Source organism: Pelobates fuscus, chromosome 1 (assembly GCF_036172605.1).
Source record: "Pelobates fuscus isolate aPelFus1 chromosome 1, aPelFus1.pri, whole genome shotgun sequence".
NCBI lineage: Eukaryota > Metazoa > Chordata > Amphibia > Anura > Pelobatidae > Pelobates > Pelobates fuscus.
Genome location: NC_086317.1, coordinates 380349197 through 380377046, shown reverse-complemented (window position 1 = coordinate 380377046; position 27850 = coordinate 380349197). Strand labels below are relative to the sequence as shown.

At 44.1% G+C, this 27850-nt stretch overlaps 2 protein-coding genes across 2 annotated transcripts in view; one reads left to right on the top strand and one right to left on the bottom strand.

Moving 5' to 3' along the window:
• The window catches only part of RB1 (RB transcriptional corepressor 1), a 223751-nt gene extending 213885 nt beyond the window's left edge, over positions 1-9866 (bottom strand). The window contains exon 1 of the mRNA XM_063426003.1: positions 9581-9866. Within this exon, the coding sequence (XP_063282073.1) occupies positions 9581-9645 (65 nt within the window). The 5' untranslated portion in view covers positions 9646-9866. The remainder of the gene's footprint in view (positions 1-9580) is intronic.
• LPAR6 (lysophosphatidic acid receptor 6) overlaps positions 1-27850 on the top strand; it is a 282034-nt gene that overhangs the window by 123920 nt on the left and 130264 nt on the right. The gene's annotated exons all lie outside the window — the stretch shown is intronic.

Genomic DNA, 27850 nt, shown 5'->3' with positions numbered 1-27850 from the left:
CATATATCTCTAGGGTCGCGGTTGTTGATTGCTTATTTCTGCTGAAATCAAGATTTATAGTTTAAATTATTCATATTGTGCAGGAGCTGCTCCTTCCTGCAACCGCTCAGCTCGGCGGTCCGGCCCCGCCCCCCCAGGGCTTGACAAATTTGCTTGAATTCTAGGAGCCAGATTTTTCATTGTCAAAAGTATAATTCTTAAAGGGACACTACAGTCACCAGAACCACTACAGTTAATTTAGCTGTTCTGGAGTCTATATACTGTCCCTGCACGGTTTTCAAAGTAAACACTGACTATTCAGACTAAAGGCAGGGTTTACATTGCCGTCTGGTAACACCTCTAGTGACAGTCACTCAGACGGACTCTGGAAGTGCTTCCCGGGTGAGTGCTGCTCCTCATAGGGATGCATTCATTCAATGCATCTCTATGAGGAGAAGTTGATTGCGCAACATAGCGTTATGCCGCGCATGCGCAATAGTCTCCCAATGTTTTTCTATGGGGAAGAATTTGATTGCCTGAAATCATCAAGATTGATGATCTCAGCCATGGAGGTGGGGTCACCCGTGGCGTCACTAGCACGGCATGGGAAAAGGGTAAGTAAAAACCCCTTGATATAATTTACTGCTACTACTGTATAATTTCCAATCTAAATGTCTGTATAATATGAAACAACTTAATATGAATAAAATCAAAAATGTGAGACATTAAATGTTTTATTCCAAATTCTGCATAACATTTTAGCTGTGAATCTCATAATATGGTTAGCTTTTACTGCAATAAAATACACAGATTTGTATTCTATGATGTACCAAGAGTACAATGCCCTGTGTACTTATTTTAGGGTGTTTTAAAAAGTTACAGAGTAATATATAGGGCTTGCTCATTTCAGTTTGTACACAATTTGCCAGATTGATTTGCTGGGTCTATGTTACCTTTGAGGCCGTATGGCAGCCCGGCAATTAAGCCCATCTTGGCATACCATTTGCAAACTAAGACAACCTAGGGTACTCCAATACCCAGTCTTTTTAGAAGCTACTTAGTCACAAACCCTGGCCAAAGTTATCATTCATATTTGGTTTTCTGGTACAGAAAAGGAGTCTGGGAAATGTGTCTTTGTTCCCTGTCCCCACAAAGGTCCACAAGGGGAAAACCCCTGGAATGTAATTAAAGAAACTATTTGCATGGGGAATTGTATAAAAGTCAGCTGTGGCTCAATAAAAACAAGTTGACTCCCAAAGCTGTGCATCGTCCAGTTATTGGGGAATTTGTATAAGATTGCCGAGCTACGCTTCTCATGGATATTGTACAAGTTTACCAGCGGAGATATTGATGTGAATATTGCAGCTCCGCTACAGCCTCCCTATACCTAGGTGTTTTCCAACAGCACATATGAATTCAAAATTGCAACCTGGCATAAATAGATGGCAATTTTCTTGTACCAGGAGAATAATAACCAATTCCAAAGAACCCCTACTAAAAGAGGAAAAATTTAAATGAGGAAGTCCCTAAAAAAAATGATAAGGACAGTTTATTCAAAATTGGACAGAAAATCTATCAAAATCAAAAGTATTCAAGGACTCAAATAATGAGTAAAAAAATAATAATAAACCCATTACCTAACAGAAGAAAATATATACACATGGAGTCTCCTAATTAGATCTGTCTATGGAGTGAATATAGAGAGACTGAGATCTAACGTTAAAGCACCTCTATTGTAGGACAGCATAACACGCACTATCGTCAGGGAAGGGGGTATTGAAGCAATTTTGGTGTATACATCACACTCCTGCAGGCTCAAGTCTCTGCAGTATAGGTGTTAAAATCACTTTTGTTTCTGTTTATGAGGCCTAGTCATACCTCCTCTGGCTGTAACTCACACAGCCTGCATGGGAAAAAAATAATTTTCAATCAGATGGGACAGCACAGTGTATTTACTTTAAAAGTTTTTATATCCTGTTCTGGTAATTGAACTTTAACAGATTGTATAATAAAGGATGTTTAAAGGAACACTCCATAGCTTGTGGACATGTTTTATGAGTGATGAGTATCCTATTTCAAAAGCACTTTTTAAAAGTGCATATTTTTTTATGACAAAGAGGCACTTATGATTAATTTTTTAAAAAAGCAGCCAGGGTGGTTTCTTCCTGCTTCTGTTAGCTCCCCTAAACCACTGGAAGTGACAGGCTTCTTCTACTTTAGCACACCTGCCTCCCCCTTGCTACTCTGTTGCATACCTCAGATCAGACTAGCATTGTGTGCATTCACAAGGAAGGAAGATTCAGACTTCTCAGGGGTGCCCTCTGGACACCCTGTCAAGGTTACTAGGCACTATCCCAATTTTTTTTTAAAAAGCATTAAAATCAATAGTTTCCACTGATACTGGATATCCTAAATCCAATAAAATCCAAAAAGGGGGAGGGGGGGGCGCAATGGCTTACTGAGCTACAGAGAAGCTCTGACCCAGAGACCGAAAAAGAGCTAAATAAAACTGTTCAAAGGCTCCACTAACCCTCGCAAATCACTGCCCTCACACAGTAGACCTTATGGGGCGCAAAAATTAAAAAACATGCCATCTGGAGGGCACTAGAATGCCAGATATTAGGCTTTCATTTGATAGAGGGGACCAGCGGGTTAGGCCTAAGAGGGCGAATGAACCAGCGATGAAGAGGCCTCAGGGGACTCTCGAGTAGGAGAAGAGAAGAAACCAACACATCACCTTCGGTGGGGACACCCTGAATTGACCCACAGCCCGATGAGGATTCCGCACCAGCAACCAAGAGGGACATTAAGAACCTCCTGCTAGATATGCGGAAAGAAGACCAAGGAGAAACGCCCATGGAGCTGGGGAACCTCAAACAGAGAATGGCTGAGATGGAAACAAAAGAAGCAACCAGAGACTGCAAACCACATTCAAGATCTCACTGAACAAGTCCATAGACTCATCAAAATCGATGACCGCACTGAAGTCTAGGCACAGGAGGAAGAATATCCTCCTCTGGGACATTCCAGAGCTGACTGGAGAAGAAGCAATGATTACCTTTCTCCGGCGCCTCCCAACCTGAAAGGGCATCTGAGGCAGCACAGATCCGGGACTAATGATATAAGTTTTCAGAGTCCGCAAAGCTGCTGCTGCCGCCCCGGCAGACACACCGAGAAACGTGAACATATTATTCTGGAGTTATTAAGTGACAGACTAAAGTCGATATTGGGTATGTACAAGAGTACAACACAGGTCTATGGGGGCTACCACAAGATTGCAAGAGCATCCAAAGATCATATTTCGCAATGAGTGAGATAACGCCTGATTCCCACAACGGTTACTGTCAACAGCTGATTGGATTTGACAGAGTTAAAAGTGAAACTCCTTTTGCCTTTTGTAAACCTCAGGCGTATCCGTCGGACTTTGACTTAGGATAACTTTGAATTGCACGGAAATTTTAATGACATGCAAACACAGTCAGCATGAGCATTTGATAAAGATTACATATTTATCACATATTTAGAAATAACAGATGCTTTTAATGCCCTGGGCTAGCATGGAATGTTCTAATTCTACATTTTCAGCTCTATACAGCCTTGTCACCTTTAACTGGATGAGACATTCCATTTTGATGTAACATCTTTGAAGGATGATTTACCAATTGCCAGAAATACACCAGAAGTGCAATACAATGCTTCTCATAGGGAAGCATTAGGCTTCCCTCAAGGAGAGTGGATCAGGAAGTCCTGCTTGATTGCAGTGTCCAAAGACGTATCTGTACAGTCTGCCATCATGTCCAGAGTATTTGCTCAAAAGAGAAAGTATATGGAGAAAAATAAAGTGCAATTCCAGAGTAAAGTATAAAAAGAATTTAATAACTTACATATAAGTTAAAAGCATTGAGTATATCACCACTGGGCGTCCCGTGGTGGACGCCCAGTGGTGATATACTCAATGCTTTTAACTTATATGTAAGTTATTAAATTCTTTTTATACTTTACTCTGGAATTGCACTTTATTTTTCTCCATATACTTTCTCTTTTGAGCAAATACTCTGACTGATGGGAGTGTGAAGAATCAGAAGAAAAAGATTTCACTCAAGGCTGATTTACATCTGATAATTTGTGAGTGGCCAATTGTAAATTATAATACTTCACTAACTCCCACACAGTTAAACGCTATGTCTCTCCATTTTATCTGTATTTAGCAGATGATCCCCTATTCTATTTTGCATTTGTATTGAAGACAAGAGGAAGTCTTTGGGGACTTTGTTTTGGAAACTTAACCCCACGAAGGGAAGTTTCATTTTGTTTATATACCATCACTGTTTTTTTCACTGGGGTTGTGTGCACATATTCTGTTTTGTTTGTATATACATCATGTCCAGATCCAGAGAACTGGGAAGCATTAAATTTGAAGGCAGCGCCATAGCCATATTTGGAGACCTCACGTTTGCAGTATTGGCAGTGAAAAGACAGCTGGCACTAGTGGCCAAACGGCTGAGAGATGCAACAATCAAATATCGCTGGGGGACCGACGGCTCCCTCGTGGTCCGGCAAGGAGATGGGAGCCCTCACCCTACCCTCTCACGAAAATCAAGAGACTTTCCTCCAGAAGCTGAAGGTACCTGCACCAACCCCAGTGAAAGCCCAGAAGACAGGGACCGGCACACAGCAGCGGTTCACAGTCCACCCTCTTAAATCAGTCGGGAACATGAACTTCCACCGAGCGTAGCTTAGTCATAAGGCAGAACACGTAGAGGGCCTCAGAGCTAGCATCCCTTTACCTCTTCTGATATTCAAGCGGTTAATTTTATATATTTTAGTTTATATGTTTTAGCATTAAATTTATATGTCTTTATATGTTTTGGGTGACCGTTATATACTACCTACCCCGGCCATACCTAGGCTGCGATGCACCGATACCAAATGTAAATTCATGACTTGCCAGATATAATGTCTAACAGTATAATATAAGAACGGCTCAGTAACTGATAGCTACCTACTAGTCCCTCATGCCGCAAGAATGTTACACTGTTCTACTGTTTTTGAGTGTGGCAACTCCAATAAAATACAAATTTAAAAGAAAAATTCCCAGAAGCGCCTCAAGTGGCTGTCTTAGTGCTGCAATGTAAACAATGCATTTTCTCTAAAACTGCAATGTTTTACATTGCAGGACTAAGGTGGACAAGGGCACTGCACCTACACCACTTCAATGACCTGAAGTGGTCTGAGTGTCTACAGTGTCCCTTTAATAAGCTTTCCTGTGGTGCAAAGTTTATTGATTGAGTGCTTACTTCACAGAACATGACTTTTTCATTAGATTTCAAACTGAAAATCTAAGCGCTAAGGATTCTTAACCCCTTAACACCGCAGCCAAATGTACAAGTTGTGAACGAAACAAAATGTAAACAAAACCTGGCATTTGCGCTATATGTCTGTCCAACCGTAATTCACCTCTTTCATATTAAATGCACCCCCCCTTATTATATATCATTTTATTCAGGGGAAACAGGGCTTTCATTTAATATAAAATATTTAGCTATGAAACATAATTTAATATGAAAAAAATGGGAGAAAATACGTTTTTTTTTTGTTTTTTTAGTTCTACATGACATTTTAACTGTCAATGTCATAATACTGTTTGCTTTTACTGCAATAAAATACACATATTTGTATTCAGCAAAGTCTCACGTGTAAAACAGTACCCCCTATGTACAGGTGTTATGGGAAGTTACAGGGTCAAATATAGCGTGTTACATTTGAAATTGAAATTCGCCAGATTGGTTACGTTGCCTTTGAGACTGTATAGTAGCCCAGGAAATAAATTTACATCCATAATGGCATACCATTTGCAATAGTAGACGACCCAAGGTATTGCAAATAGGGTATGTCCAGTCTTTTCTAGTAGCCATTTGGTCACAAACAATGGCCAAAGTTAGCGTTAGTATTTGTTTGTGTTTGAAAAATGCAAAAGACGCCAATTTTGGCCAGTGTTTGTGACTAAGTGGCTACTAAAAAAGACTGGCCATACCCCATTTGCAATACCTTGGGTTGTCTAAAATTATTACATAAATATATGTGTAGAATTAATATATGTATATGTGACGAAACCAATCTCGCCACATTGTATTGGAGGAGCCTGGTTGCCCGCCTGCTGCCTTTGGATTATGGACCGGCAGCTAAAGGATTAATTTTGCTGTGCAGAAGGATTTATTTCTCCCTTTCTGCACAGCAGTTCGGTAGATTTCATATACCGAACAAACAGCCGTTCACCAACCTCCCCAGAGCCGTGGGAAGGCGGCCGGCGCTGTTAATTGGCCACCCAGAAGCTGGAGTGTGCTGCCAATTTACCTCCCTGAAGCTGCGGTTAACCGCAGCTTAATTGCTTGTTAACTTTGTGCCTGCTGTTACACTTAGCGGCCGCTAGGTGGCGGTGTTCTGGAGCTCCCCGGGCAGCCAGCGCTTTTATGCCCGGCTTTCATGCACCAAAATCGGACACTTTTCCGTGCAGGCACCGCTGAACCTCCAGCCCCTGGTTCTCATTTGTATGAATTTGGTGAATGCAGGGAAATTCGGTAGTTTATGTTTTATGTGAACTGTAGTAACCCAGATAGCCTGCCATGGAGCTTGTTCGTATAATTAAAGACTTTAGCTCCATGGCAATTAAAATGTATTTGTGTGATCTGGGTGCCATTCACCTAATAATGTGCACCCAGACCTGAGCTATCTGGGGATATGTTACATGTCTGTGGTTTATGTATAAAATGTGTCTGTATGTATTTTAAAGTGATAGTCTGTTTCTGTGTCACCACGTGCATAATGGAGTCTTGCCTTTGTCCTGGGAGATAATTGAATTACTTCATTAATTATCTCCAGGACAGAGAGGAGGAAACCAAGATGCATTATGGGAAAGTATTGTAGCTGTGTGTACGAAAGTGATACATGTCGGTCTGCTGTTTCAGTCTTCCATCTGGTCCCCTAGGGGAGTGTCCACCAGGTGGGAGACCTGCATAAATACAGGGGCAGGTAACCCTCAATAAACAGACCACTGCTTGACCTTCAACACGGAGCCTTGTCTCGTTCTTGGGGGGATTCACTGTATGCTGCTGGAGATTGACTGCTAGGAGTGTAAGCTGATGTCTGCTTTTCCTGTTCGTCTGCTAGCAGCTATTCGTGAGGTTCCAGTTGGAGTGCTACCTTATTCCCTTGTATGCAGTTCGGGAGCTTGGTGCATTCACCTATATCCAATTCGTGAGTTTTGGTGCTTTTACAGTAGCTGTGCCTTTTTGTGAAAAGGGGATTATCGCCTAAACGGATTTTTCCCTTTTATGCTGAAATGGTCCGTTACAGTATATATATATATATATATATATATATATATATATATATATATATATATATATATATATATATATATATACACGTATATATAATTTTTTTAAATATTTTTATTTATATATAGGCATATATATAGTGATATATACGTATATATTTATGTATATAGATATATATATTATTTCGTTCTACGTGTATTTTGATATAAATATATATTAATATCACAATACAGTTATAACGAAATAAAACATCTATATATTTTTAATAATATTTTATTTTTAATTTTTTTTTTATTTTTTTTTTACGTATTTACATTTTTTTATATTATATATATATAAATATATATATATATATATATATAACAATAATTATATATATATTTAATCAGTATCAGTCTACGTGTAATTTGATATTAATAGAGAGAGAGAGATATAGATATATATATATATATATTTTTTTTTTTTTTTACACACTTATTTTAATTAATTTTAATTTGATTTTCAGCCAGCAGGGGGACTGTCATTACAGTTAGTCCCCCTGCTGGCAATGCAGCAGCCAGCTATACAGGCCATGTGATTGTGAGGTCCTCGCAAGGACCTCACTCTCACATGGCCCGGGGGGGCTCCCTGGGAGTCCCCCCAACCGCGATCTCCGGCGTGGGATCGCCGGCGACCGGGTAAGTTACTAAAAACCGGAGGGCATACTATTACGTCCTGCGGCGTTTAAAAGGACGTAATAGTACGCCCTCCGGTCTTAAGGGGTTAAATGACCACTATAGTGCCAGGAAAACAAACTTGTTTTCCTGGCACTATAGTGCCCTGAGGGTGCCCCCACCCTCAGGGTCCCACTACCGCCAGACTGAAGGGGGAGGAAGGTGTTAATCACTTACCTTTTTTTCCAGCACCGGACTCCCTCGGCGCTGGGACTCTCCTCCCTCTTCTAATGTCATCGGCTGAATGTGCACACGTGCGCATTCAGCCAGTCTCATAGGAAAGCATTCTCAATGCTTTCCTATGGACACTGGAGTCTTCTCACTCTGAAAATCACAGTGAGAAGCGCGGAAGCACCTCTAACGGCTGTCAATGAGACAGCCACTAGAGGCTGGATTAACCCATAGGTAAACATAGCAGTTTCACTGAAACTGCTATGATTACAGCAGAAAGGGTTAATCCTAGATGGACCTGGCACCCACACCACTTCATTAAGCTGAAGTGGTCTGGGTGCTTATAGTGGTCCTTTAAAGTAAAATGGTGGGCAGCTTAGTTAAAGGATATTTATATTTCTTTTTTTTTTATATCTAATCTATCATCTCCATTCTGAAAAGGCAAAAAATAAATAGCCTGTGACAACATATTAGTTTCAGTATGAAACGCTGCATATACAGAGATACAGACCCCTTGTTCTAGGCTGGCTACCAGTGCCTGATGATGCTCCCGAATATGGACATACACCTCACACAGCGTTGTTAGGGCATCATTAAAAAGTACATTTCTTATGTAGTTGGATGTGGCGACGACAAACATTTAGCAGTTGCCGAGTACGCATCCAGGAAAGCAGTCCCCAAAAGCCTGAATGCCAAATTTTTCCCATACTGAACAGACAGCTATACTGCTGAATAGTTGACTGACATGAAAAAGTCTGCAATAACTGCCACCCAAATGGCTAAATCATCACACACCTGTCATGTCTGCCAAGTGTCACATTCCAGTAGACAATCACAACTTAGGACCCTCGTCCTGGGTTATTATAATTATGTATAAAGCGGCAACAAATTCCACAGCGCTGTACAATGTGTGGAGTAACAGACATGTATTTGTCACCAGATGATTTGGACTCGCAGAAACATATCCCTCCAAAGCGCTTTTAGAGGATACCATAAGGAAATGACTAAAAGACTTAGCAACTCCTGCTTCGCCCCATGTATAAATGGGTGCCTGGATGGTCAGCAAACTGCACAAGTGAGCTTAGTCACAATATAACACAGTATAATCAGGCCAGGGTTCCCTTTATAATTCCTTGGGGGGCAGCCAGACCCAGCGCCTGCCATACCAGTAGTTTTTCCATATACAGGGTGGCGGGTAAGTCCCTAATCCCCCATCTCATAATATTGTAAAGCGCTACGGAATCTGTTGGCGCTATATAAATGGCGATGATAATAATAATACCCATCCACATATCTCATGTATCCAGTGTGTCTGTGTGCTGGATGGGGTGGGATTTATGGGCCACCCTGTATATCCATAATGCTGGTGGTGATACTTACCCGCCCATGCTCTCCAGCTCCTCGTGGGCGTGGCCAGCGGCTTTGCGCGGACTCTTGGGCGGCATGATGAGCGACTTTTCACGAGTCTCCGAGAGCGACAACAGCTTGCTGACCCGGAGCCGCTAACGTACAGCAAGCGTGCGGCTGGCCCCGGGCTGTCATGTACCGGACAGTCCCCGCTGGCGGCCGGACTCAATAGGGAGAGCAGGGGTTAAAAACACTGAAAGCTGACAAGCACTACTGCTTCTCCCCGCAGCCCTGCGCCTCACACAACATGTACACACTGCAACCGCGGGAAAAGGTGTAAAAAAAAAAAATAACTTCCGGTAGGGTTTCTAGGCAACGCTAAGCTATGGGCGGATGTAGGAAGACTGCTGGAGTGAGGGCGCGGCCGCCATGTTGGAAGTGGGCAGAGCGAATTAAAGCTGCAAACTGGGGGGCCCCTCCACTAAACTTTGTCTTGTAAATAGATAGGAAACCGAACTGCAAAGTGTAGGCCAGATTAGGGCAGTCAGAAAACACAAACCTCAGCCATTCAAGTAGCTTTTTAATATTGGGCTGAATTTTGCATTTATGTTTCCAATGTATTATGATTCACTGTTTAAGGAATAACCCCCTGGGCTGGGTGTCACGTGTGTAGCTGTACACTAGTAGTGTGTCAGTTTGAAGCTGTTATTTCTCTTAGTCATATTTCATGTGTACAAAAAGAAAGTCCAATATTCCATCTGGGAGACACTGCCTTAGTTTTAATGCCTAGTTATTTCAACCTAACCCACTATATTGTGCTCCCTCTGTTGTGTTTTCTTCCCCCCTTTGTTATGCTCCCCCTTCTCTCTGTTCTTGGGACTTTTTAAGGTTTATTCACTAAATGCCAAATTAACATCCAAATGGCAAAATTGAGACTCCAATCTCTAAACTGTGACAATTGTTAAAGTTTCACTTTTTTTAGCCACTTGGATTTTCATTTGCTACTGACAGGACATTAACCCCTTCAAGACGGAGTCAATAGTACACGTTCTGATCAAAACAAAATGTAAACAAAAATTGGAATTTGCGCTATATTCAACCGTAATTCACCTCTTTAAGTGCACCAACACTTATTATATATCATTTTATTCAGGAGAAACAGGGATTTAATTTATCATGAACTATTCATATATCAAACATAATTTATTATGAATAAAATTTAAAAAAAGTTTTTTTAGTTCTGTCTGACAATTTAGCTGTAAATGTCATAATACGGTTAGCTTTTACTGCAATAAAATGCACATATTTGTATTCAGCAACGTCTCACAAGTACAACAGGTTTTACGGTGTTTTGGAAAGTTACAGGGTCAAATATAGCACATTCCATTTTTCTGTTTTTTTCACAACGAAATTTGCCAGATTAGTAATGTTACCTTTGAGACCATGTGGTAGCCCAGGAATGAGAATTACCCCCCATGATGGCATATGCGGCAATGCTCAGATCTCGCGTGAGTGAACTCTAGCCCCGCAGGCTAGAGTTCACTCACCACTGGACCACCAGGGAAGGCAGAAGCAGAAATGACCCTCCCCCCCCCCCTCCCAGGCATAATGTAAGAAGGGAGGGGGGATATTAAGCAATCTGCCCCACCTCCACTGGACCACCAGGGAAGGCAGCAGCAGCAAGGTCCCCCCTCCCTACATAAGGTAAGAAGGGAGGGGGGATATTTACTAAACGGCCCCCACACAATACACACAATCCCCCAAACTTACAGCACAGACACATACAGCGCCCTTACACACACAGCGCCTTCACACACATACAGCGCCTACACACACACACACAGCAGTATATGTGTGTGTGTGTGTGTGTGTGTGTATATATATATATATATATGCGGCGTGTGTGTTTGTGCTTTAGGGTGCACACCCTTATACAATAGACTGCGCACGCCTATGGACCTAACAGTGAGTACTACTAGCTGAGCCCAAACTAGCCTTTAGCTGAGTGAAGCTCACGTTGTCACTCTCAATCTTTCAATTTAGCTATTTAAAACTTTTTTTTTTTTAATAAAAAAACAAGTCCCAACTCCTGGGAGTGAAAGGATCATAACAGGAAGCTGTCTGGGGAATTGCACATTGTGTCTTAATGTAGAGAGTGTATAGAACGCTTTGGCTTTTGCCACCCGGAAGAACGACTATTATTGTTGTGATGTCATGGTGAATTGTCGTATTCCTGTATGCATGAACTGATGCACAAAATGTTTATCTGCATTAAGAGTATCGCTGTTACATTGTGTGGAGTTGTGGACTCATCCTACACAATGTATTATGTGCAATCATCTCTGTTGTGTAGTATCCCAAATTTTTTTTTTAAAAAGTATACATTTAAAAAAACAAAATAACATAAAACAGACGTGTATTTTCCTCATTAACCTATTCCCATAACATTTTGTCATTGTCTTATTTATTGTTACATTTCCCACTTTTCCCACTGCGGAACAAGCTAAGGCTATATAAATGCCAAAAATGAAAAATATCTGATCTGGAGCAATGACCCAACTCGGCTATAGTTGCAGTTTGAATGTTTTAGTGTCAATTTTGCCATTTGGATTTTTATTTGCTACAAGTGAATACGTTTTTTAACCCCTTAACGCCGTTACGGTGTTCTATGCCGTCCCCATTCTAATGGGCTTTAAAGCCGTTGCGGCGGCATGGAACGCCGTAACGGCCTAAGCCCCCAGGAGCTCCGGTGGACTTACCTCCGCCACAATCCTCTTCGGGAGGACTGCCTGACAGCCCAGGCAGCCCTCCCCTGGCAAATCTCCATACGCCATAGCCCTTCGCAGGAAACAGGGAAGTATAGTATATGGTTATGGGTGCACCGTGCATGGCCTATCACTAGATATCAAACATTGAGTAGGGTGGACTTATCAACTAGACATAGATCTATGCATGTATATGTTAAATGCACAGGAGAGTATTCTTTGACTTCGGAATATAGAGCACACAAGGTTTACCAGGTCATTTGTGTGATGTAGATTGCTCAAGTGTTTACTGAATGTTAATGTCATTCCCTTAGGGTACTTACCCTGAACGCAACCAAGGATCGAGGGTACAATTAAGATCTTCACATATTTTGAGGTGGCCAAATTGTAGCTACATAACCTTGCAGATAGCTTGGTACATGAATACACTCTTATTTGTTTTAAGAGTATATGAAGATTCTTTAGTAATAATAAAACCATTATGAGAGCCTACCAGTATAAGGAGGTAACCATGATCCTCCATATATTCTGATGTGTAAAAATGTAGACCAGTTTAAACTTGGTAGGGGAGAGAGCATGTTAAATTTGTATTGGACTATAAACATAATATTAAAAACAATAGGTATTCATTTGTTTGTTAATGAAAAAAGCCATATGACTACTGAAGTCTTAGACAATCCAACGAAGAACGGACTAAATACAAACTGGAGATGTTTCCAGGCAGATTTATCTTCAAATGCAAGATTAAAAGTTGGATTACAGAAGGTCATTAGTTATATAAACAAAAACGGAATATAATAATATAATTATATTATTGGCTCTGAGGTGACGTCCAATCATGGGAGCTATGCCCCCCATTAGGGACCTTAGAATAACTAATATGCCAATGGTGTCACTCAGGAACAAGTCCCCTTGTTTTGAACCTTAGTAGCACAATTAGATCATTTTCATTGGAGTGGCTATGCTACTGTTTGAGCTTTTGTGATATAAATCTTTGGCCTTTTATTCCCTGTTTGACCCCCAACTTTGGCCCCCACTGACCTAATATTCATTCAAAGCACATACAAACCCTTGATAGCAGACTCTTTAATATCAAACATCTTACATGATTTTTTTTTTTTTTTTTTTTAATCTTATATGGCACTGGGTATAGCAGTGTACGTGGGTATGTAATACTTCTTATCATAAAACAGCTCAATAATGCTGACAAGTCTTTATATGGCAATGCTATTATATTGTCAGTATAATTGTGGTGACTTTTTAATGTTGACATTTAAAAGTCAGCATTTTTGAAGTGAATCATTATATTCTGTAAACCCACAGCATACACTTAAAGCATTTTGCAATTTAGGAATATTTATGAAAAGCTGTAAAGTTGAAATAAATTAACGGGGACAGGGTTATATCAGCTGTAACAATATAATTTCCATTTAAAAAATGAGGCCATTTTCTGTTTCTTCCTAATGTATTCTATTTAAAAAATAGAATAAAACTTTCAAATTGAAGAAAACAAAATGAAACAAAAAGAGGTCATTAAAAGTGAAGTGATCTGGGTGCAATGTCCCATGTCCCTTAAACCTACCGTGGTAATTATTGCAATTTCTACAAGACAGCCACTAGAGGGACTTCCAGTATCGAAATGGATCTTTGGTCCGTTAACTGGCGCTGGACGTCCTCGCGCTCTGCATGAGGACCTCCAGCGTCAGATTTTACCCTATAGGAAAGCATTGAATAAATGTATAAATGAAAGCATTGAATAATGCTTTACCATGGGGAAATCCTAATGCGAGCGCAGCCATTGTCGTGCATGCACATTAGGTCTCCCCGCCGGCTGACGCCTGGCACTATAAAAATGCCTTTAAATTCACAAAAGGAATTCATTACATTCTATCAAAATAAGAGATGACAATTGTCAGAATTGGTAAATTTGCTTTGACCGATGGGGCGTGGCCTGGCAGCGGAACGAAATGGCCTCATAAATCTTTAGCTCCTCCGACCAAGCCCGAAAACAGCTAACAATCCGCCGCCTCGCCTCGTAATGGGGAAACACTCCAAAGCAGGGAGTACCCCCAAACCCTCGGGGACACGCCAAACACAGCTGCATGCCTCTATGCGGCAGTTTCTGGCCGCGACACCGGACCCGACTTCCCGGGCGGCTTCTGAGGCCTACACGCGGTCTGAAGCCTCTACTCCTACCTCGCAGTCTCCAGACAGAGAAGACCACATGGCAGCCCCACCACTGGACTGGCTAAGCCTCCTGAAAGCGCTACCCACCCGGGCAGACCTAGCGAACGCCAACACGGCCCTTCAGGCATCCATCAGGGAAGACCTCCAACTGATGAGGGCGGACATACAAGGTATTGCAGACCGCATGGCCCAAATAGAGGCAGACCATGATAAGTTAACAGAAGCGCAAACCTCCCAGGCAAAGACTCAAACTAACCAAATGACCCAAATGCAGGCCATGGCACGACACATAGAGGACCTGGACAATAGGGGCCGCAGAAACAACATACGGATAAGGGGACTACAAGAAGGGGACGAAACTCCCACACAGTTGACAGGCCTGCTCACGACCATATTTAATGGCCTGCTGGAACGCCCCGAAGAGACCCTCATAGCATTTGTCAGGGCACACAGGGCGCTTAGACCCAGAGGCCCGCCGGAGGCCCCGCCAAGGGATGTGCTTTGCTGCCTGGAGGTTTATGCGCTGAAGGAAGAGATCCTGCACGAGGCCCGCAACAAATGAGAAATCACACACAACGGACACCAGCTTCAACTGTTTCCAGACCTTTGCCCAGCCACATTGGGGTACCGCAGGGCTCTGAAACCACTGACCAGAGCTCTGGCTACCCAGAACATAAGGTACAGATGGACATTCCCGACAGGCCTTATTGCCAGTACTACAGGCGGCCCTAGACAGATCCGTACAGCACAAGACCTGAAAGACCTCACGGATGAACTCCATTTGCCCCCGCTACAGATGAACTGGCCGGACCCGCTGGACTATTATAACAGCCCTCCGCTACTACAACGGGGACAGCCACAACCACAGCGCCGGCAGAGGACTCGGACAGAAACTGTGAGACCGGCTGGGGCGACCCGCTAGCCACGTCAAGCGAACATGAAGACGAAGAGGGACCGGCGGAAAACGTAACTATATTTGCAACCAATCAGGCCCTAAGCCACACAAACACACAGACTTTACACAGGGACACCATTTTTTAGGCCTCCGCTGTGTTCCTTGGGAGGGGAGGAGGGCACAAAGGGACACGTAAGGGACTTGATCTCTTTTGGGATCTCTTTTTGAAAAGGGACTACTGGTGCCTGGACTGATCTATGGGGCAACATGGCGGTTTGGGGAGGGGGGTCTGGAGGGTGGGAGTAGAAGGGAGGAGTGGTTCCCCCCCCCCCTGAGTTAGTAGACCGGAGAGGTCAGCAATGAGGCCACCACCCAAACACGAGCTACCCGGACCCCGCATCCTTGCCCCTCCCCTCCCCCCCCCCGGGCCTCCACTGCCCGGACCCTCGCCACCATATACTCCTGAGAGGTACAAGCCTCCCTCTGGGGACGAGAGGGAAAAAGCAAACTAGGAGTCCCACACGGGAAATACCACCGGGGGGAAAACCACCTGAGCCACAAGACCAAACCGCTTGGTTACCAGGCCCATGGGCCAGAATGGGGGTAGGCGATAAGGGGCAATCACCATACGTAGGCTATCCTAACCACTCTAGCAATGCAGGCCAGGCTGGATACCCTGGAAGTAACGGGACACCCGAGGGATGGGTCTCCCAAACGATACTGCCTACAAACGCTGGCCAGACAATCTCCTAGATGGGTGAGGAAGGAGGACATAGGATAGGCAAAGGTCTCCTACATACTGTCCTCTGGAAGGACACACTTTAGTACCACACTAGATTCCCGATCCCAAGACGGAGATCGACCTTTGGAGACGAGGAAGGGACAGGTCACGCTCCTACCGGACTGGGGTGTACAGTTTACGGCAGGGGGATCCGACTGGGCCGACTGGTACGGCCGAGTCAACTCCCACCTAGCCCACACCTTTACCTTATTAGGTTACATAGTTAGACAAACAGTTAATTGTTAACGGTTCAATTTGTTACTCTTTCGAGTGCGTGACTCTCGCTCCGGGGACCCCGGGGGAGGAGGGGCCACTGAAGGCTAGCGCTGGTAGCGTAGCCCTTCCCGCCACCCACACCCTTTCAATACTGACCACATCTACCCACCCCTCCCCGCACGCAGACAACCCGGAGACGACATGGCTTCACACTCACACACCACACACACGAGAGCGGAGATTAACCTCCTATCCATAAATGCAAAAGGCTTGAATGTACCAGAAAAGCGCTCCACTGCGCTCCGACACTTCCACAGTCAAAGGGCACATGTAGTCCTAATCCAGGAGACACACTTTAAAGAGGGTCAAGCCCCTAAGCTCACAGATCATAGATATACCCAATGCTTCCTCAGTAACAACCCGGATAGGAAAAATAGAGGCACGGCAATTCTGATACATAAATCCCTACACTTCGACCTCACCGACACCCTCAGTGACACACAGGGGCGTTACGTTTGTGTAAAGGGAATGGTAGCAGACCGACCCTACACGTTCGCATGCCTCTACGCCCCTAACAGACGCCAACACCGTTTTTTAAGCTCCACGACCAGAGCCATAGCTAAATTCGCTACGGGGTGTCTGGTCATAGGGGGAGACCTGAATGTAGCCCTGAATCCAAATCTGGACACGTCAACAGGCACTTCCTCAATACCCCGACACATACTGAAGGACATTGACAAAACCCTACACGTTCACCGACTAGTAGACTGCTGGAGAGCGACCCATCCAGACGACCGTGACTACAGTTTTTACTCGACCCCTAACGGAACATACTCAAGACTACAACTACTTTCTAATGCAACACTACTATCTGACAGAAATCTGACGATCCGCTATAGGCACGGCAACCTGGTCTGATCATGCCCCAGTTCTACTGACACTGATATCCCCGCTATTCAGGCCCACATGCAATAACTGGAGGCTCAACGACTCCCTTCTAAACGACCCAGTAGTCAAGACCGAAGCGAAAACACGACTGACACAATACTTCACAGAGAACGACACACCTGACACCACACCTTTCTGCCTGTGGGAAGCCCACAAATGCGTGATAAGGGGACATTTTATAGCGAAAGGAGCTGCCCTCAAACGCGCAAAAACCGCTAGACTCACCACCCTACTGAATGATATACGAAAGCTAGAGGACACACACAAGGAGTCCCACCTCCCAGCTGACGGGGCGCAACTGACAGCCCTACGCAGGGAACTCTCCTCTATCCTCAACGCCAACTACCACAGAGCTTACATTCACTCCAAAGCGTTTTTCCATACCAACGCCAACAAATGCGGAGCCCTCCTTGCCCGCATGATTGCTAAAAAGAGAACGACAGCATACATCCCCAAAATCAGGAACAAACAAGGTCAACTCCAGAGCATGCCACGAGACATGGCCGACACCATACGGACATATTACGCAGACTTATACTCACTAGAACCACACCAGACAGATAGAGTACTAGCAGAGAAGAAAGCCCGCATAACACAATACCTAACATCACGCATAGGCACTCGCCTAACACAAGAGGCAAGCACGGAACTAGACGAACCAATCACATTACAAGAACTAACAGGGGCCCTTAAACAAACCAAACAGGGCAAGAGCCCGGGTCCGGATGGACTCCCGATTAGGTACTACAAATCTTACTCAGAGCTCCTTCTCCCGCGCCTCCTGGCAGCCCTCAACGCGATCCGCAACGGGGCCCAAATCCCACCGCAGTCCCTCGCGGCGAACATCAGTTTAATCCCTAAGGAAGGGAAGGACCCTGAATCATGCGCCAACTACCGGCCCATATCCCTGCTCAACTGTGATCTAAAACTTTTCACCAAGATACTATCGCAGAGATTACAGACCTACCTCCCGGACCTGATCCATGGAGATCAGGTGGGTTTCACCCCACATCGGGAACCGAGGGACAATACGACCAGGACACTTGCCCTGATCCATGCCGCAACAACCAGCAACACAGGCCTTCTTCTGCTCTCAACAGATGCAGAGAAGGCCTTTGACAGGATATCATGGGACTTTATGTTCCAAGTGCTAGAGCAGCTGGGGATGGGTCCATTTATGATGTCCTAGATCAGAGCAATCTACTCCAAACCAACGGCGCGAGTGTGCGTAAACGGAGCCTTCACCAACCCCTTCCCGATAAAGAACGGGACTAGGCAGGGCTGCCCCCTCTCACCCCTCCTGTTTATATTAGCCCTGGAACCATTCCTGACCTCAATCCGAAACAACCCACTTATACCAGGACTAGAAATAGGGAAGAAGCGACATTCAGTGGCAGCATATGCTGGTTGTCACCAAACCAGAAACCACAATGCCAGCAATACTGCAGGAATTTGACATATACGGGGTACTGTCGAATTTCAAGATAAACTTCTCCAAATCCACAATACTCAATATATCAATTCCGTCACGTAAAGCCACAACCCTGAGACGGGAATTCCCGTTCCAGTGGTCAGACGCCTCCCTGCGATATTTAGGGGCTAAAATCACGAGAGATCTCACCCAGCTCTATGCAGCCAATTTCCAGCCGCTACTTGACACCTTCCAAAAAGACCTTCGGGACTGGGAGCAGGTGCGGCTTTCGTGGTTCGGAAGAGTAGGGGTACTCAAGATGAATATCCTGCCACAGGTGTTGTACCTGTTCCAGGCAGTTCCATGCGTCATCCCGGAGGCCTTCTTTGCCTCCCTCAGGTCCATGGCCCTTAGATTCGCTTGGCACAAATTAAAGGCACGGATAAAACATGATACACTCACGCTACCAAAGGAGAAGGGTGGGCTAGCCTTCCCTGACTTTAAAAGATACTATTATGCCTCGCATATTCAACGGGTAGTAGAATGGACCAAATCAGGAGTGCCCAAACCCTGGAAAGAAATAGAGACGGTGCAGATAGGCAAACCCATATCGATCCTCCCCTGGCTAGACCACCAACAGGGCAGACGACTAGCGGCCCCACACCCCCTTATCAGAGCCACGATGCAGGTGTGGCACAGACTAGCCACACCACTAACACTCACCACCACACCATCCCCACTACTCCCACTGACCCATAATGAGACCTTCCCTCCGGGGAAAGAACCAAAAGCGTTAACCAGACTCCTGAGACAAGAGACCCCAAGACTCCACCACGCGATCACCAGCGGCCAACTTAAAACCCTTGAGGCAATGACAGGGAACATACACAACTCATTTATGCTACAGTTCAGGTACCGCCAACTACACACGTTCACGCAAACACTACTCCACACGCAAAACGCCACAAGACCATTGACGGAATTTGAGGGTATCTGTATGGAACCCGACCCCCTTACAAAGGGCATTTCCATACTCTATGGTATGCTCATGCAACTGAGGAGAAGACCGCCCCCAAGTTTCATGGGAAAATGGGAAGCGGCGCTAAACACCACCTTCACACCAGCCCAATGGGACAAGATGTGCATACTCACACTTCACTGCGCTCCGTCTAGTGGAACACAGGAGACGGCATACAAAATATTAAGTCTATGGTACCGCACCCCGTTCCAAACGCACAAATACGACCACACAACAGACGACACATGCTGGAGATGCACAAGCCACACAGGGACCTACCTCCACATATGGTGGGAATGCCCAATTATCCAATCATACTGGGAACACATACACAAAATCATTCAGAGATTCACAGACACCCCACCACCGAAGAACCCGGCAGCATTCCTCCTCCACCACACCACGTCCAAAGCGTCTGTATATAAGAAATCCCTCACGGTCAGAATCCTTAATGTGGCTAAAAGTCTCATTCCAGTATACTGGAAAAAACAGAACGCTCCCCCGATGGCAACCTGGTTCCAACGCATGGAGGAACTCAGAACGCTTGAGGAGCTCACCCTACAGGCAGAAGGGAAATCACAGACGTACCAGACGATATGGACACATTGGATTCTGACAACTGGAAAACCGGACTTCCAAGACATGATACGCTAAACATAACAAACACGGACCAGACTACTGACATACAAACAGAGACTCGAAAATCCCCCCCCCCTCCAACATAAATACCCCCCCCTCCCCCCCTCCCCCCCATGGGTTGGGGGGCGAGGACACGCACTCGAAACATATAGGAGGAACATATGAGACTGCACGGATAGACAGGATCAAGCACGACGAAATAGGCATTTCAGACGGAGAAGGACTAATGGGTGATGAGGGGAGCTTCATACCAAACCAACACGGGGGGGCAGATACACTGAGCCCACACCACAGAGAGACAACGGAGAGGGGTAGATGATCGAAGACGTGGGATAGGGACGACAACCCGACATAGTCTTAGTCATCAGCTGACCCCGAAATACAGAATGCCCCCTTCCCCCCCCCATACCCTCCCTCCTCCACATCACAAGGAGAGGGGCACCCACCCGTAGAGCAGGAGAGCCCGGCTGTAAATCCCAGGAAATCCTGAGTTAGCTAATAGCACAGACACAGCAAACGTAACGGGAAGCCGGAGATATGCCTAACACAGTGCTTAAACAAAATAAGGGGACCTGCGAGTCCACCAATGTCGAAACCGGACCAGTCGATAGGGGTAGTATGTAACCTCGGTTTATATGTTTTATGTTCTTTCATAACTGGACCTGCGAGTCCAATAATGTTGAATCCTGACGAGTCGGAAGGGGTCCTTTGAAACCCCGGAATATATGCTATAGTTACTCTGATATCGGGACCTGCGTGTCCACAAAGTTGATTATGCTTACTGAAACACTGTGGAATTTTGAATAAAAAGATATTTACAAAAAAAATTTGCTTTGACCAAATAAAAAAAAATAAAAAAAAACACACACACCACAATATAGCATACTGATGAGAGTTAGAAGCAGAGAGCAAATAAAAACAATATATATTGACGCATTCTACATCTTTACAGATTATAGTGCCATGAAGCATTGGGGAGAGAAATAAAGAATGGAAAACAAAAATGTTGCCTCTGCTTCCCGAGGATACAGTCAGTCCATACCCTGAACAATAACCAGGAGATAAAACATTAAAAAGTAGGTAGGATCATAACCCCCAATATAAAAAGTAAGAACAAAAATTGCAAGGTAAGGTGCATTATAACCTGCCAAATTAACAGCTTTCTCTGCATGAACATTTCTCCCAAGAAAAGAACAAAAACAAAATGGGGGAGGAGTAGTCCCAGATGTCCCTGTTCCCCCAACCACAGTGATTTAGTCCAGATACCACTTAGTAAATCTGAAATAATGCAGTAAACTTAGGTTTGTGTTGTGCATTGTTTCTATTAATAGGTCTTAGAGGTAAAATATTTAAAAATCACACTGACATCTTATTTTTATTCTGTTACTTTTCGTAAACAAGTTTCATTTCACGTGCTTCAAATGATACCACCTAGTGCTTCTGACATTTTGATTTATATGTGTATTTTATCTATAGGGGTTGTTTTACCTTACGTACTCTCAGTTTATGTATTACAGACACTCCTCACTTGCCAACCGGGTTCCCTAAACATAGACAAACGCACCAGAGCAGGGAATCCCTTAACTCCCCTTAACATAGACATGGGCACCAGAGCAGGGAATCCCCACGACGTCTCACACTTACACCCGGTCATAAGTGCGAGCCATCGTAAAACAAGTTGGTTGCTAAATGAGGACCACCTGTAGTGAATTTATATATGAATTTGCCAACTTTAGGACAATTGTAAAAATACTGGAAGGGTATTGATGTGAAATTGTCCTTGATTGTGGACACCTTATTTGGAGCTGGTCCAGGGACTTTGTAAAACAGACCTGGGTTAGGGTGCAGGCACCATGAATTAGACCAGGACAGGTACAGTTACCCAGGCATTGATGCAGGCTTCTGGATGTCCTGGGCCTTTAAAGAAACACTTTATGCACAATGGGACAGCTGGCAGGGGGCATTTCACCCCAGATCACTAGCATTGGAGGGCTGTCAAGGGGGCTGGGAGCTGCATATTCACACCTTTCATAATAGACAGCTATGCATCCAGTTTGGCTATTTTTGTCATGCTCTCGATCAGGTCAGGTAGGAGACATTTGCCAGAGGTAACTGAAGAGGCTTTATTTATAGGTTTTGACACTCAGTAGTATAATGTGAGGATATTTATGGGGTGATAAATATTAAAATATTTTTATAAAAATTATCAACAATTTAATACTTATATTATATAAAAATTGATATCTGGGCGCAGTTCCCCCAAAATTAATATAAAGCTGAGAATTACTCACGATTTTAATTCTCTTAGATCCTATAGCAAGTCATCAGAAGATTTAATTTCACACAGTGATCACAATTTCTTTATAAAAATATAATTTATTGTGACAATAATAAAAATAATAATATGTAACATGCGTGACAATAATCAGTGAATATTTAGTATAACATAGGCATACAAAACTGGCAATGGTTTAACACAATACAGCGGCTAAAAGCAATCAGCTGTCAAGAGATTTATGATAGTTAAACAGTCTTCAGAAACAGAAAGCAAAACTTCACAGCGCAGCGAGAAGCAATAAAACCTTGGCGAACAGTTCGATCACACTGAATTGACCCTTTCCCTGTTGGCTAGAATTCTCCTAGGCATATAATATCCTATTCTGTTGCAATTTTCAATTAAAGCAATGTTCATACCAGATCATTAACCATTCCTGGAACCATCCAATAAGAATAATCTACCAGATTTTACATTAGCCGAATTTTAACTTTCCTAAATAAGATTCACTATCTTATATCAGAACAAGCAGGGCTCGAGTCCTGCAGGAACGCGTGGGAACGGCGTTCCTGCACTTTTTTCACAGCAGGAACGCCGTTCCCCTGCAGGCACTCAGGGGGCGGCAAAAAATGCCGCCCCCAAATGCCCTCTGTTCCCCCTGTCATGGGGGGGCCACCTGATTGCCCCCCCTCCTCACCCCCGGCGGGCGTCTCTCTCCCTGTCACACGCGGCGAGGGAGCTGTGTCCTCTCTGCTCCCTCTCGCCGCGTGGGTTGTCTGCTGATGCCGGGAGCCGGAATATGACGTCATATTCCGGCTCCCTGCATCCGAAAACGGCGCGCGGCGAGAGGGAGCAGAGAGGACACAGCTCCCTCGCCGCGTGTGACAGGGAGAGAGCCGCCCGCCGGGGGGAGGAGGGGGGCAATCAGGTGGCCCCCCCATGCCAGCCTCACTGCAGCCCCACTGGACCCCAGGGACCCATCCATGCCAGCTTTCCTGAAAGGTAGGGAGGCTGGGTGGGTGGGCAATGTTTATTTGAATAATTTGTATATATGTATGTCTGTTAGTGTATGTGTATGTATGTCTGTGTGTATGTCTGTTAGTGTATGTGTGTATGTCTGTTAGTGTATGTGTATGTATGTCTGTTAGTGTATGTATATGTATGTCTGTGTGTATGTCTGTTAGTGTATGTGTATGTATGTCTGTGTGTATGTCTGTTAGTGTATGTGTATGTATGTCTGTGTGTATGTCTGTTAGTGTATGTGTATGTATGTGTGTGTGTATGTCTGTTAGTGTATGTGTATGTCTGTTAGTGTATGTGTGTTAGTCTATGTATGTGTGTGTATGTCTGTTAGTGTATGTGTATGTCTGTTAGTGTATGTGTGTGTATGTCTGTTAGTCTATGTATGTGTGTATGTCTGTTAGTGTATGTGTATGTATGTGTGTGTATGTCTGTTAGTGTATGTGTATGTGTGTGTGTATGTCTGTTAGTGTATGTGTGTATGTCTGTTAGTGTATGTGTATGTATGTGTGTGTGTGTGTATGTCTGTTAGTGTGTGCGTGTGTGTGTGTATGTCTGTTAGTGTATGTGTATGTCTGTTAGTGTATGTATGTGTGTGTATGTCTGTTAGTGTATGTGTATGTATGTGTGTGTATGTCTGTTAGTGTATGTGTGTGTCTGTTAGTGTATGTATGTGTGTGTATGTCTGTTAGTGTATGTGTATGTATGTGTGTGTATGTCTGTTAGTGTATGTGTGTGTGTGTATGTCTGTTAGTGTATGTGTGTATGTCTGTTAGTGTATGTGTATGTATGTGTGTGTGTGTATGTCTGTTAGTGTGTGCGTGTGTGTGTGTATGTCTGTTTGTGTGTGTGTATGTCTGTTAGTGTCTGTGTGTTTATGTTAGTTCATGTCTGTTGGTGTATGTATGTGTGTGTTTGTGTCAGTGTGTGTGTGTGTATGAGTGTATTTACGTCTGTTATCATATGTACGTGTGTGTGAGTGTATGTGCTTCTGTTGGTGTATGCATGTTTGCGTGTATGTGCTTCTGTTAGTGTATGCATGTGTGTGTGCGTATGAGTGTATGTGCTTCTGTTAGTGTATGCATGTTTGCGTGTATGTGCTTCTGTTAGTGTATGCATGTGTGTGTGCGTATGAGTGTATGTGCTTCTGTTAGTGTATGCACATGTTTGCATGTATGTGCTTCTGTTAGTGTATGTTTGTAAGTGTCTGTCAAATCAGTGAGAGTCTGTTTGTCATTTAGTGTGTGTGTGACTATTAGTGTGTGTCTGTCAGTGTGTTTGTGTGTGTCTCTCTGTCAATGAATGAGTGTGTGTCAGTGAATGTGTGTGTGTGTCAAATCAGTGACGTCTGTGTGTTTGTCACATAGTGTGTGTGTTACTGTCAGTGTGTATCTGCCAGTGTGGGTGTCTGTCAGAGAGTGTGCTTAGAGGGACACTATAGGCACCCAGACAATTTCAGCTCATTGAAGTGGTCTGGGTGCAGTGTCCCAGTCCCCTTAAACCTGCAAGTGTAATTATTGCGGTTTCTCAGAAACTGCAATAATTACCTTGAGGGGTAACTCCACCTCTAGTGGCTGTCTATCAGACACTAGAGGGACTTTCGGGTGGTTAGGTGACCAAAAGTCGCCTAACTGATGCTGGACGTCCTCACCCCTGTGCATGAGGACATCCAGCATCTGCTAAATACCCATAGGATTTTAACCCCATCAGTGTCGAATGAGGGAGGGGGGGAACTACAGGGAATTATAGTGCCAGGAAAACAGCTTTGTTTTCCTGGCACTATAGTATTTCTTTAAAAGGAGCAGGAAAAGGTGGAGTCTAAAGAGGAAGGGGTGGGTTCTTAATCAGGAAGCGGTGCGCCCTTGACAGGAAGGGGTGGTAAATTTAGATTAGGGGGTGCTCCGGTATAGTCATGCCTAGGGCAGCACAAAATTAAAATACACCACTGTGTGAGTGTCTGAGTATGTGTGTGCGTCTGTGAGTGTCTGAGTGCATGTGTATGTGTGTGCACGCGTTTATATATGCATACGAGTGGGTTTTTTTTTGGTGGGGGAGAGTTCCCACACTTTTTTCCCCAGGACTTGACCCCTGAGAACAAGTCATTATTTCTGGATAAAATGTGCCATGCTAATCTGTTGGTAGACAGGGCCGCCATCAGCCATCAGGGGATGACAACCTGGGGGGCCCAGCCGCCCGGGCCCCACGTGTAGCGGCGGAACTGCCGCCGGTGCAGTTGCACCGGCGCCCGCACGCTGATGGGGCCCATCGGGTGGCCCATGCACTTAGGGCCACCTGATGGGCCCCATATCTTCAGGGGCCCGGTCAGCGCTGTGGCCGTGGTATAGCGCGACTGGGCCCCTTTAAAAAATAAATTGCCGCGCGGGAGGAGGGAGCGCCCGCCCGACAATGAAGAGGGAGAGCCAGCCGACTGCCAGTCCCATCAGCCCCAGCCAGCCATCCTCCTGCAAAGACAAGGTAAACAGGAGGGTGGCTGGAAAATGAGCTCTGTGTGTGTGTGTGAATGTATGTCTGTGTGTGTGTCTGTCTGTCTGTGTGTGTGTATGTATGTCTGTGTGTGTGTATGTATGTCTGTGTGTATGTCTGTCTGTGTGTGTGTGTATGTATGTCTGTCTGTGTGTGTGTGTGTGTGTGTGTGTGTGTGAATGTATGTCTGTGTGTATGTCTGTCTGTCTGTATGTATGACTGTCTGTCTGTGTGTATGTATGTCTGTCTGTGTGTGTGTATGTATGTCTGTCTGTGTGTATGTCTGTCTGTTTGTGTGTATGTCTGTTTGTGTGCATGTCTGGCTGTATGTCTGTCTGTGTGTGTGTATGTATGTCTGTGTGTGTATGTATGTCTGTGTATGTATGTCTGTCTGTGTGTATGTCTGTCAGTCTGTCTGTCTGTGTGTATGTATGTCTGTATGTCTGTCTGTATGTATGTCTGTATGTCTGTTTGTGTGTATGTATGTCTGTCTGTGTGTATGTATGTCTGTCTGTGTGTATGTCTGTCTGTGTGTATGTATGTCTGTCTGTGTGTATGTCTGTCTGTGTGTCTGTCTGTGTGTTTGTTTGTGTCTATGTATGTCTGTATGTCTGTATGTGTGTATGTCTGTCCTGTGTCTGTCTGTCTGTCTGTGTATCTGTGTGTATGTCTGTCTGTGTGTCTGTGTGTGTATGTCTGTCTGTATGAATGTATGTCTGTATGCATGTATGTCTATCTGTATGCATGTCATTATGTGTATGAATGTCAGTGTATGTATGTATGAATATCATTATGAATGTGTGTATGTCTGTCTGTATGCATGTATGTCTATCTGTATGCATGTCATTATGTGTGTGTATGAATGTCAGTGTATGTATGTCTGTATGTCATTATGAATGTGTATGTGTATGTATGTCTGTATGTCATTATTAATGTGTGTATGTATGAATGTGTATGTGTATGTATGTCTGTATGTCATTATGAATGTGTGTATGTATGGATGTCAGTGTCTGTATGGATGTATGTATGCCAGTATGAATGTATGTATGTAACTTCAAACTGGGTATGTGCTTCAAACTGTTTTTTTTTGCCTTCTTTTGGATCAACAGCAAAAAACATATGTGAGGAAGGCTGAACTTGATGGACGCAAGTCTCTTTTCAGCTATGCAACTATGTAACTATGTAACTATGTAACTATGTATGTCTGTATGTATATCTGTATGTATGTCTGTCTATCTGTATGCATGTCATTATGTGTGTATGAATGTCAGTGTATGTATGTCTGCATGTCATTATGAATGTGTGTATGTATGTCTGTCTATCTGTCTGTATGAATGCATGTATGCCAGTATGAATGTATGTCTGTATGTATGTCATTATAAATGTGTGTATGTATGGATGTCAGTGTCTGTATGAATGTATGTATGCCAGTATGAATGTATGCATGTATGTCTATCTGTATGCATGTCATTATGTGTGTATGAATGTTAGTGTATGTATGTCTGCATGTCAGTATGAATGTGTGTATGTCAGTATGAATGTCTGTCTGTATGTCATTATGAATGTGTCTGTGTCTGTATGTCCTTATGCATGTGTGTCTGTATCTACGTTAGTATGTGTCTGTCACTATGTACGCCTGTGTGTCTGTATATGTGTGTATGTCT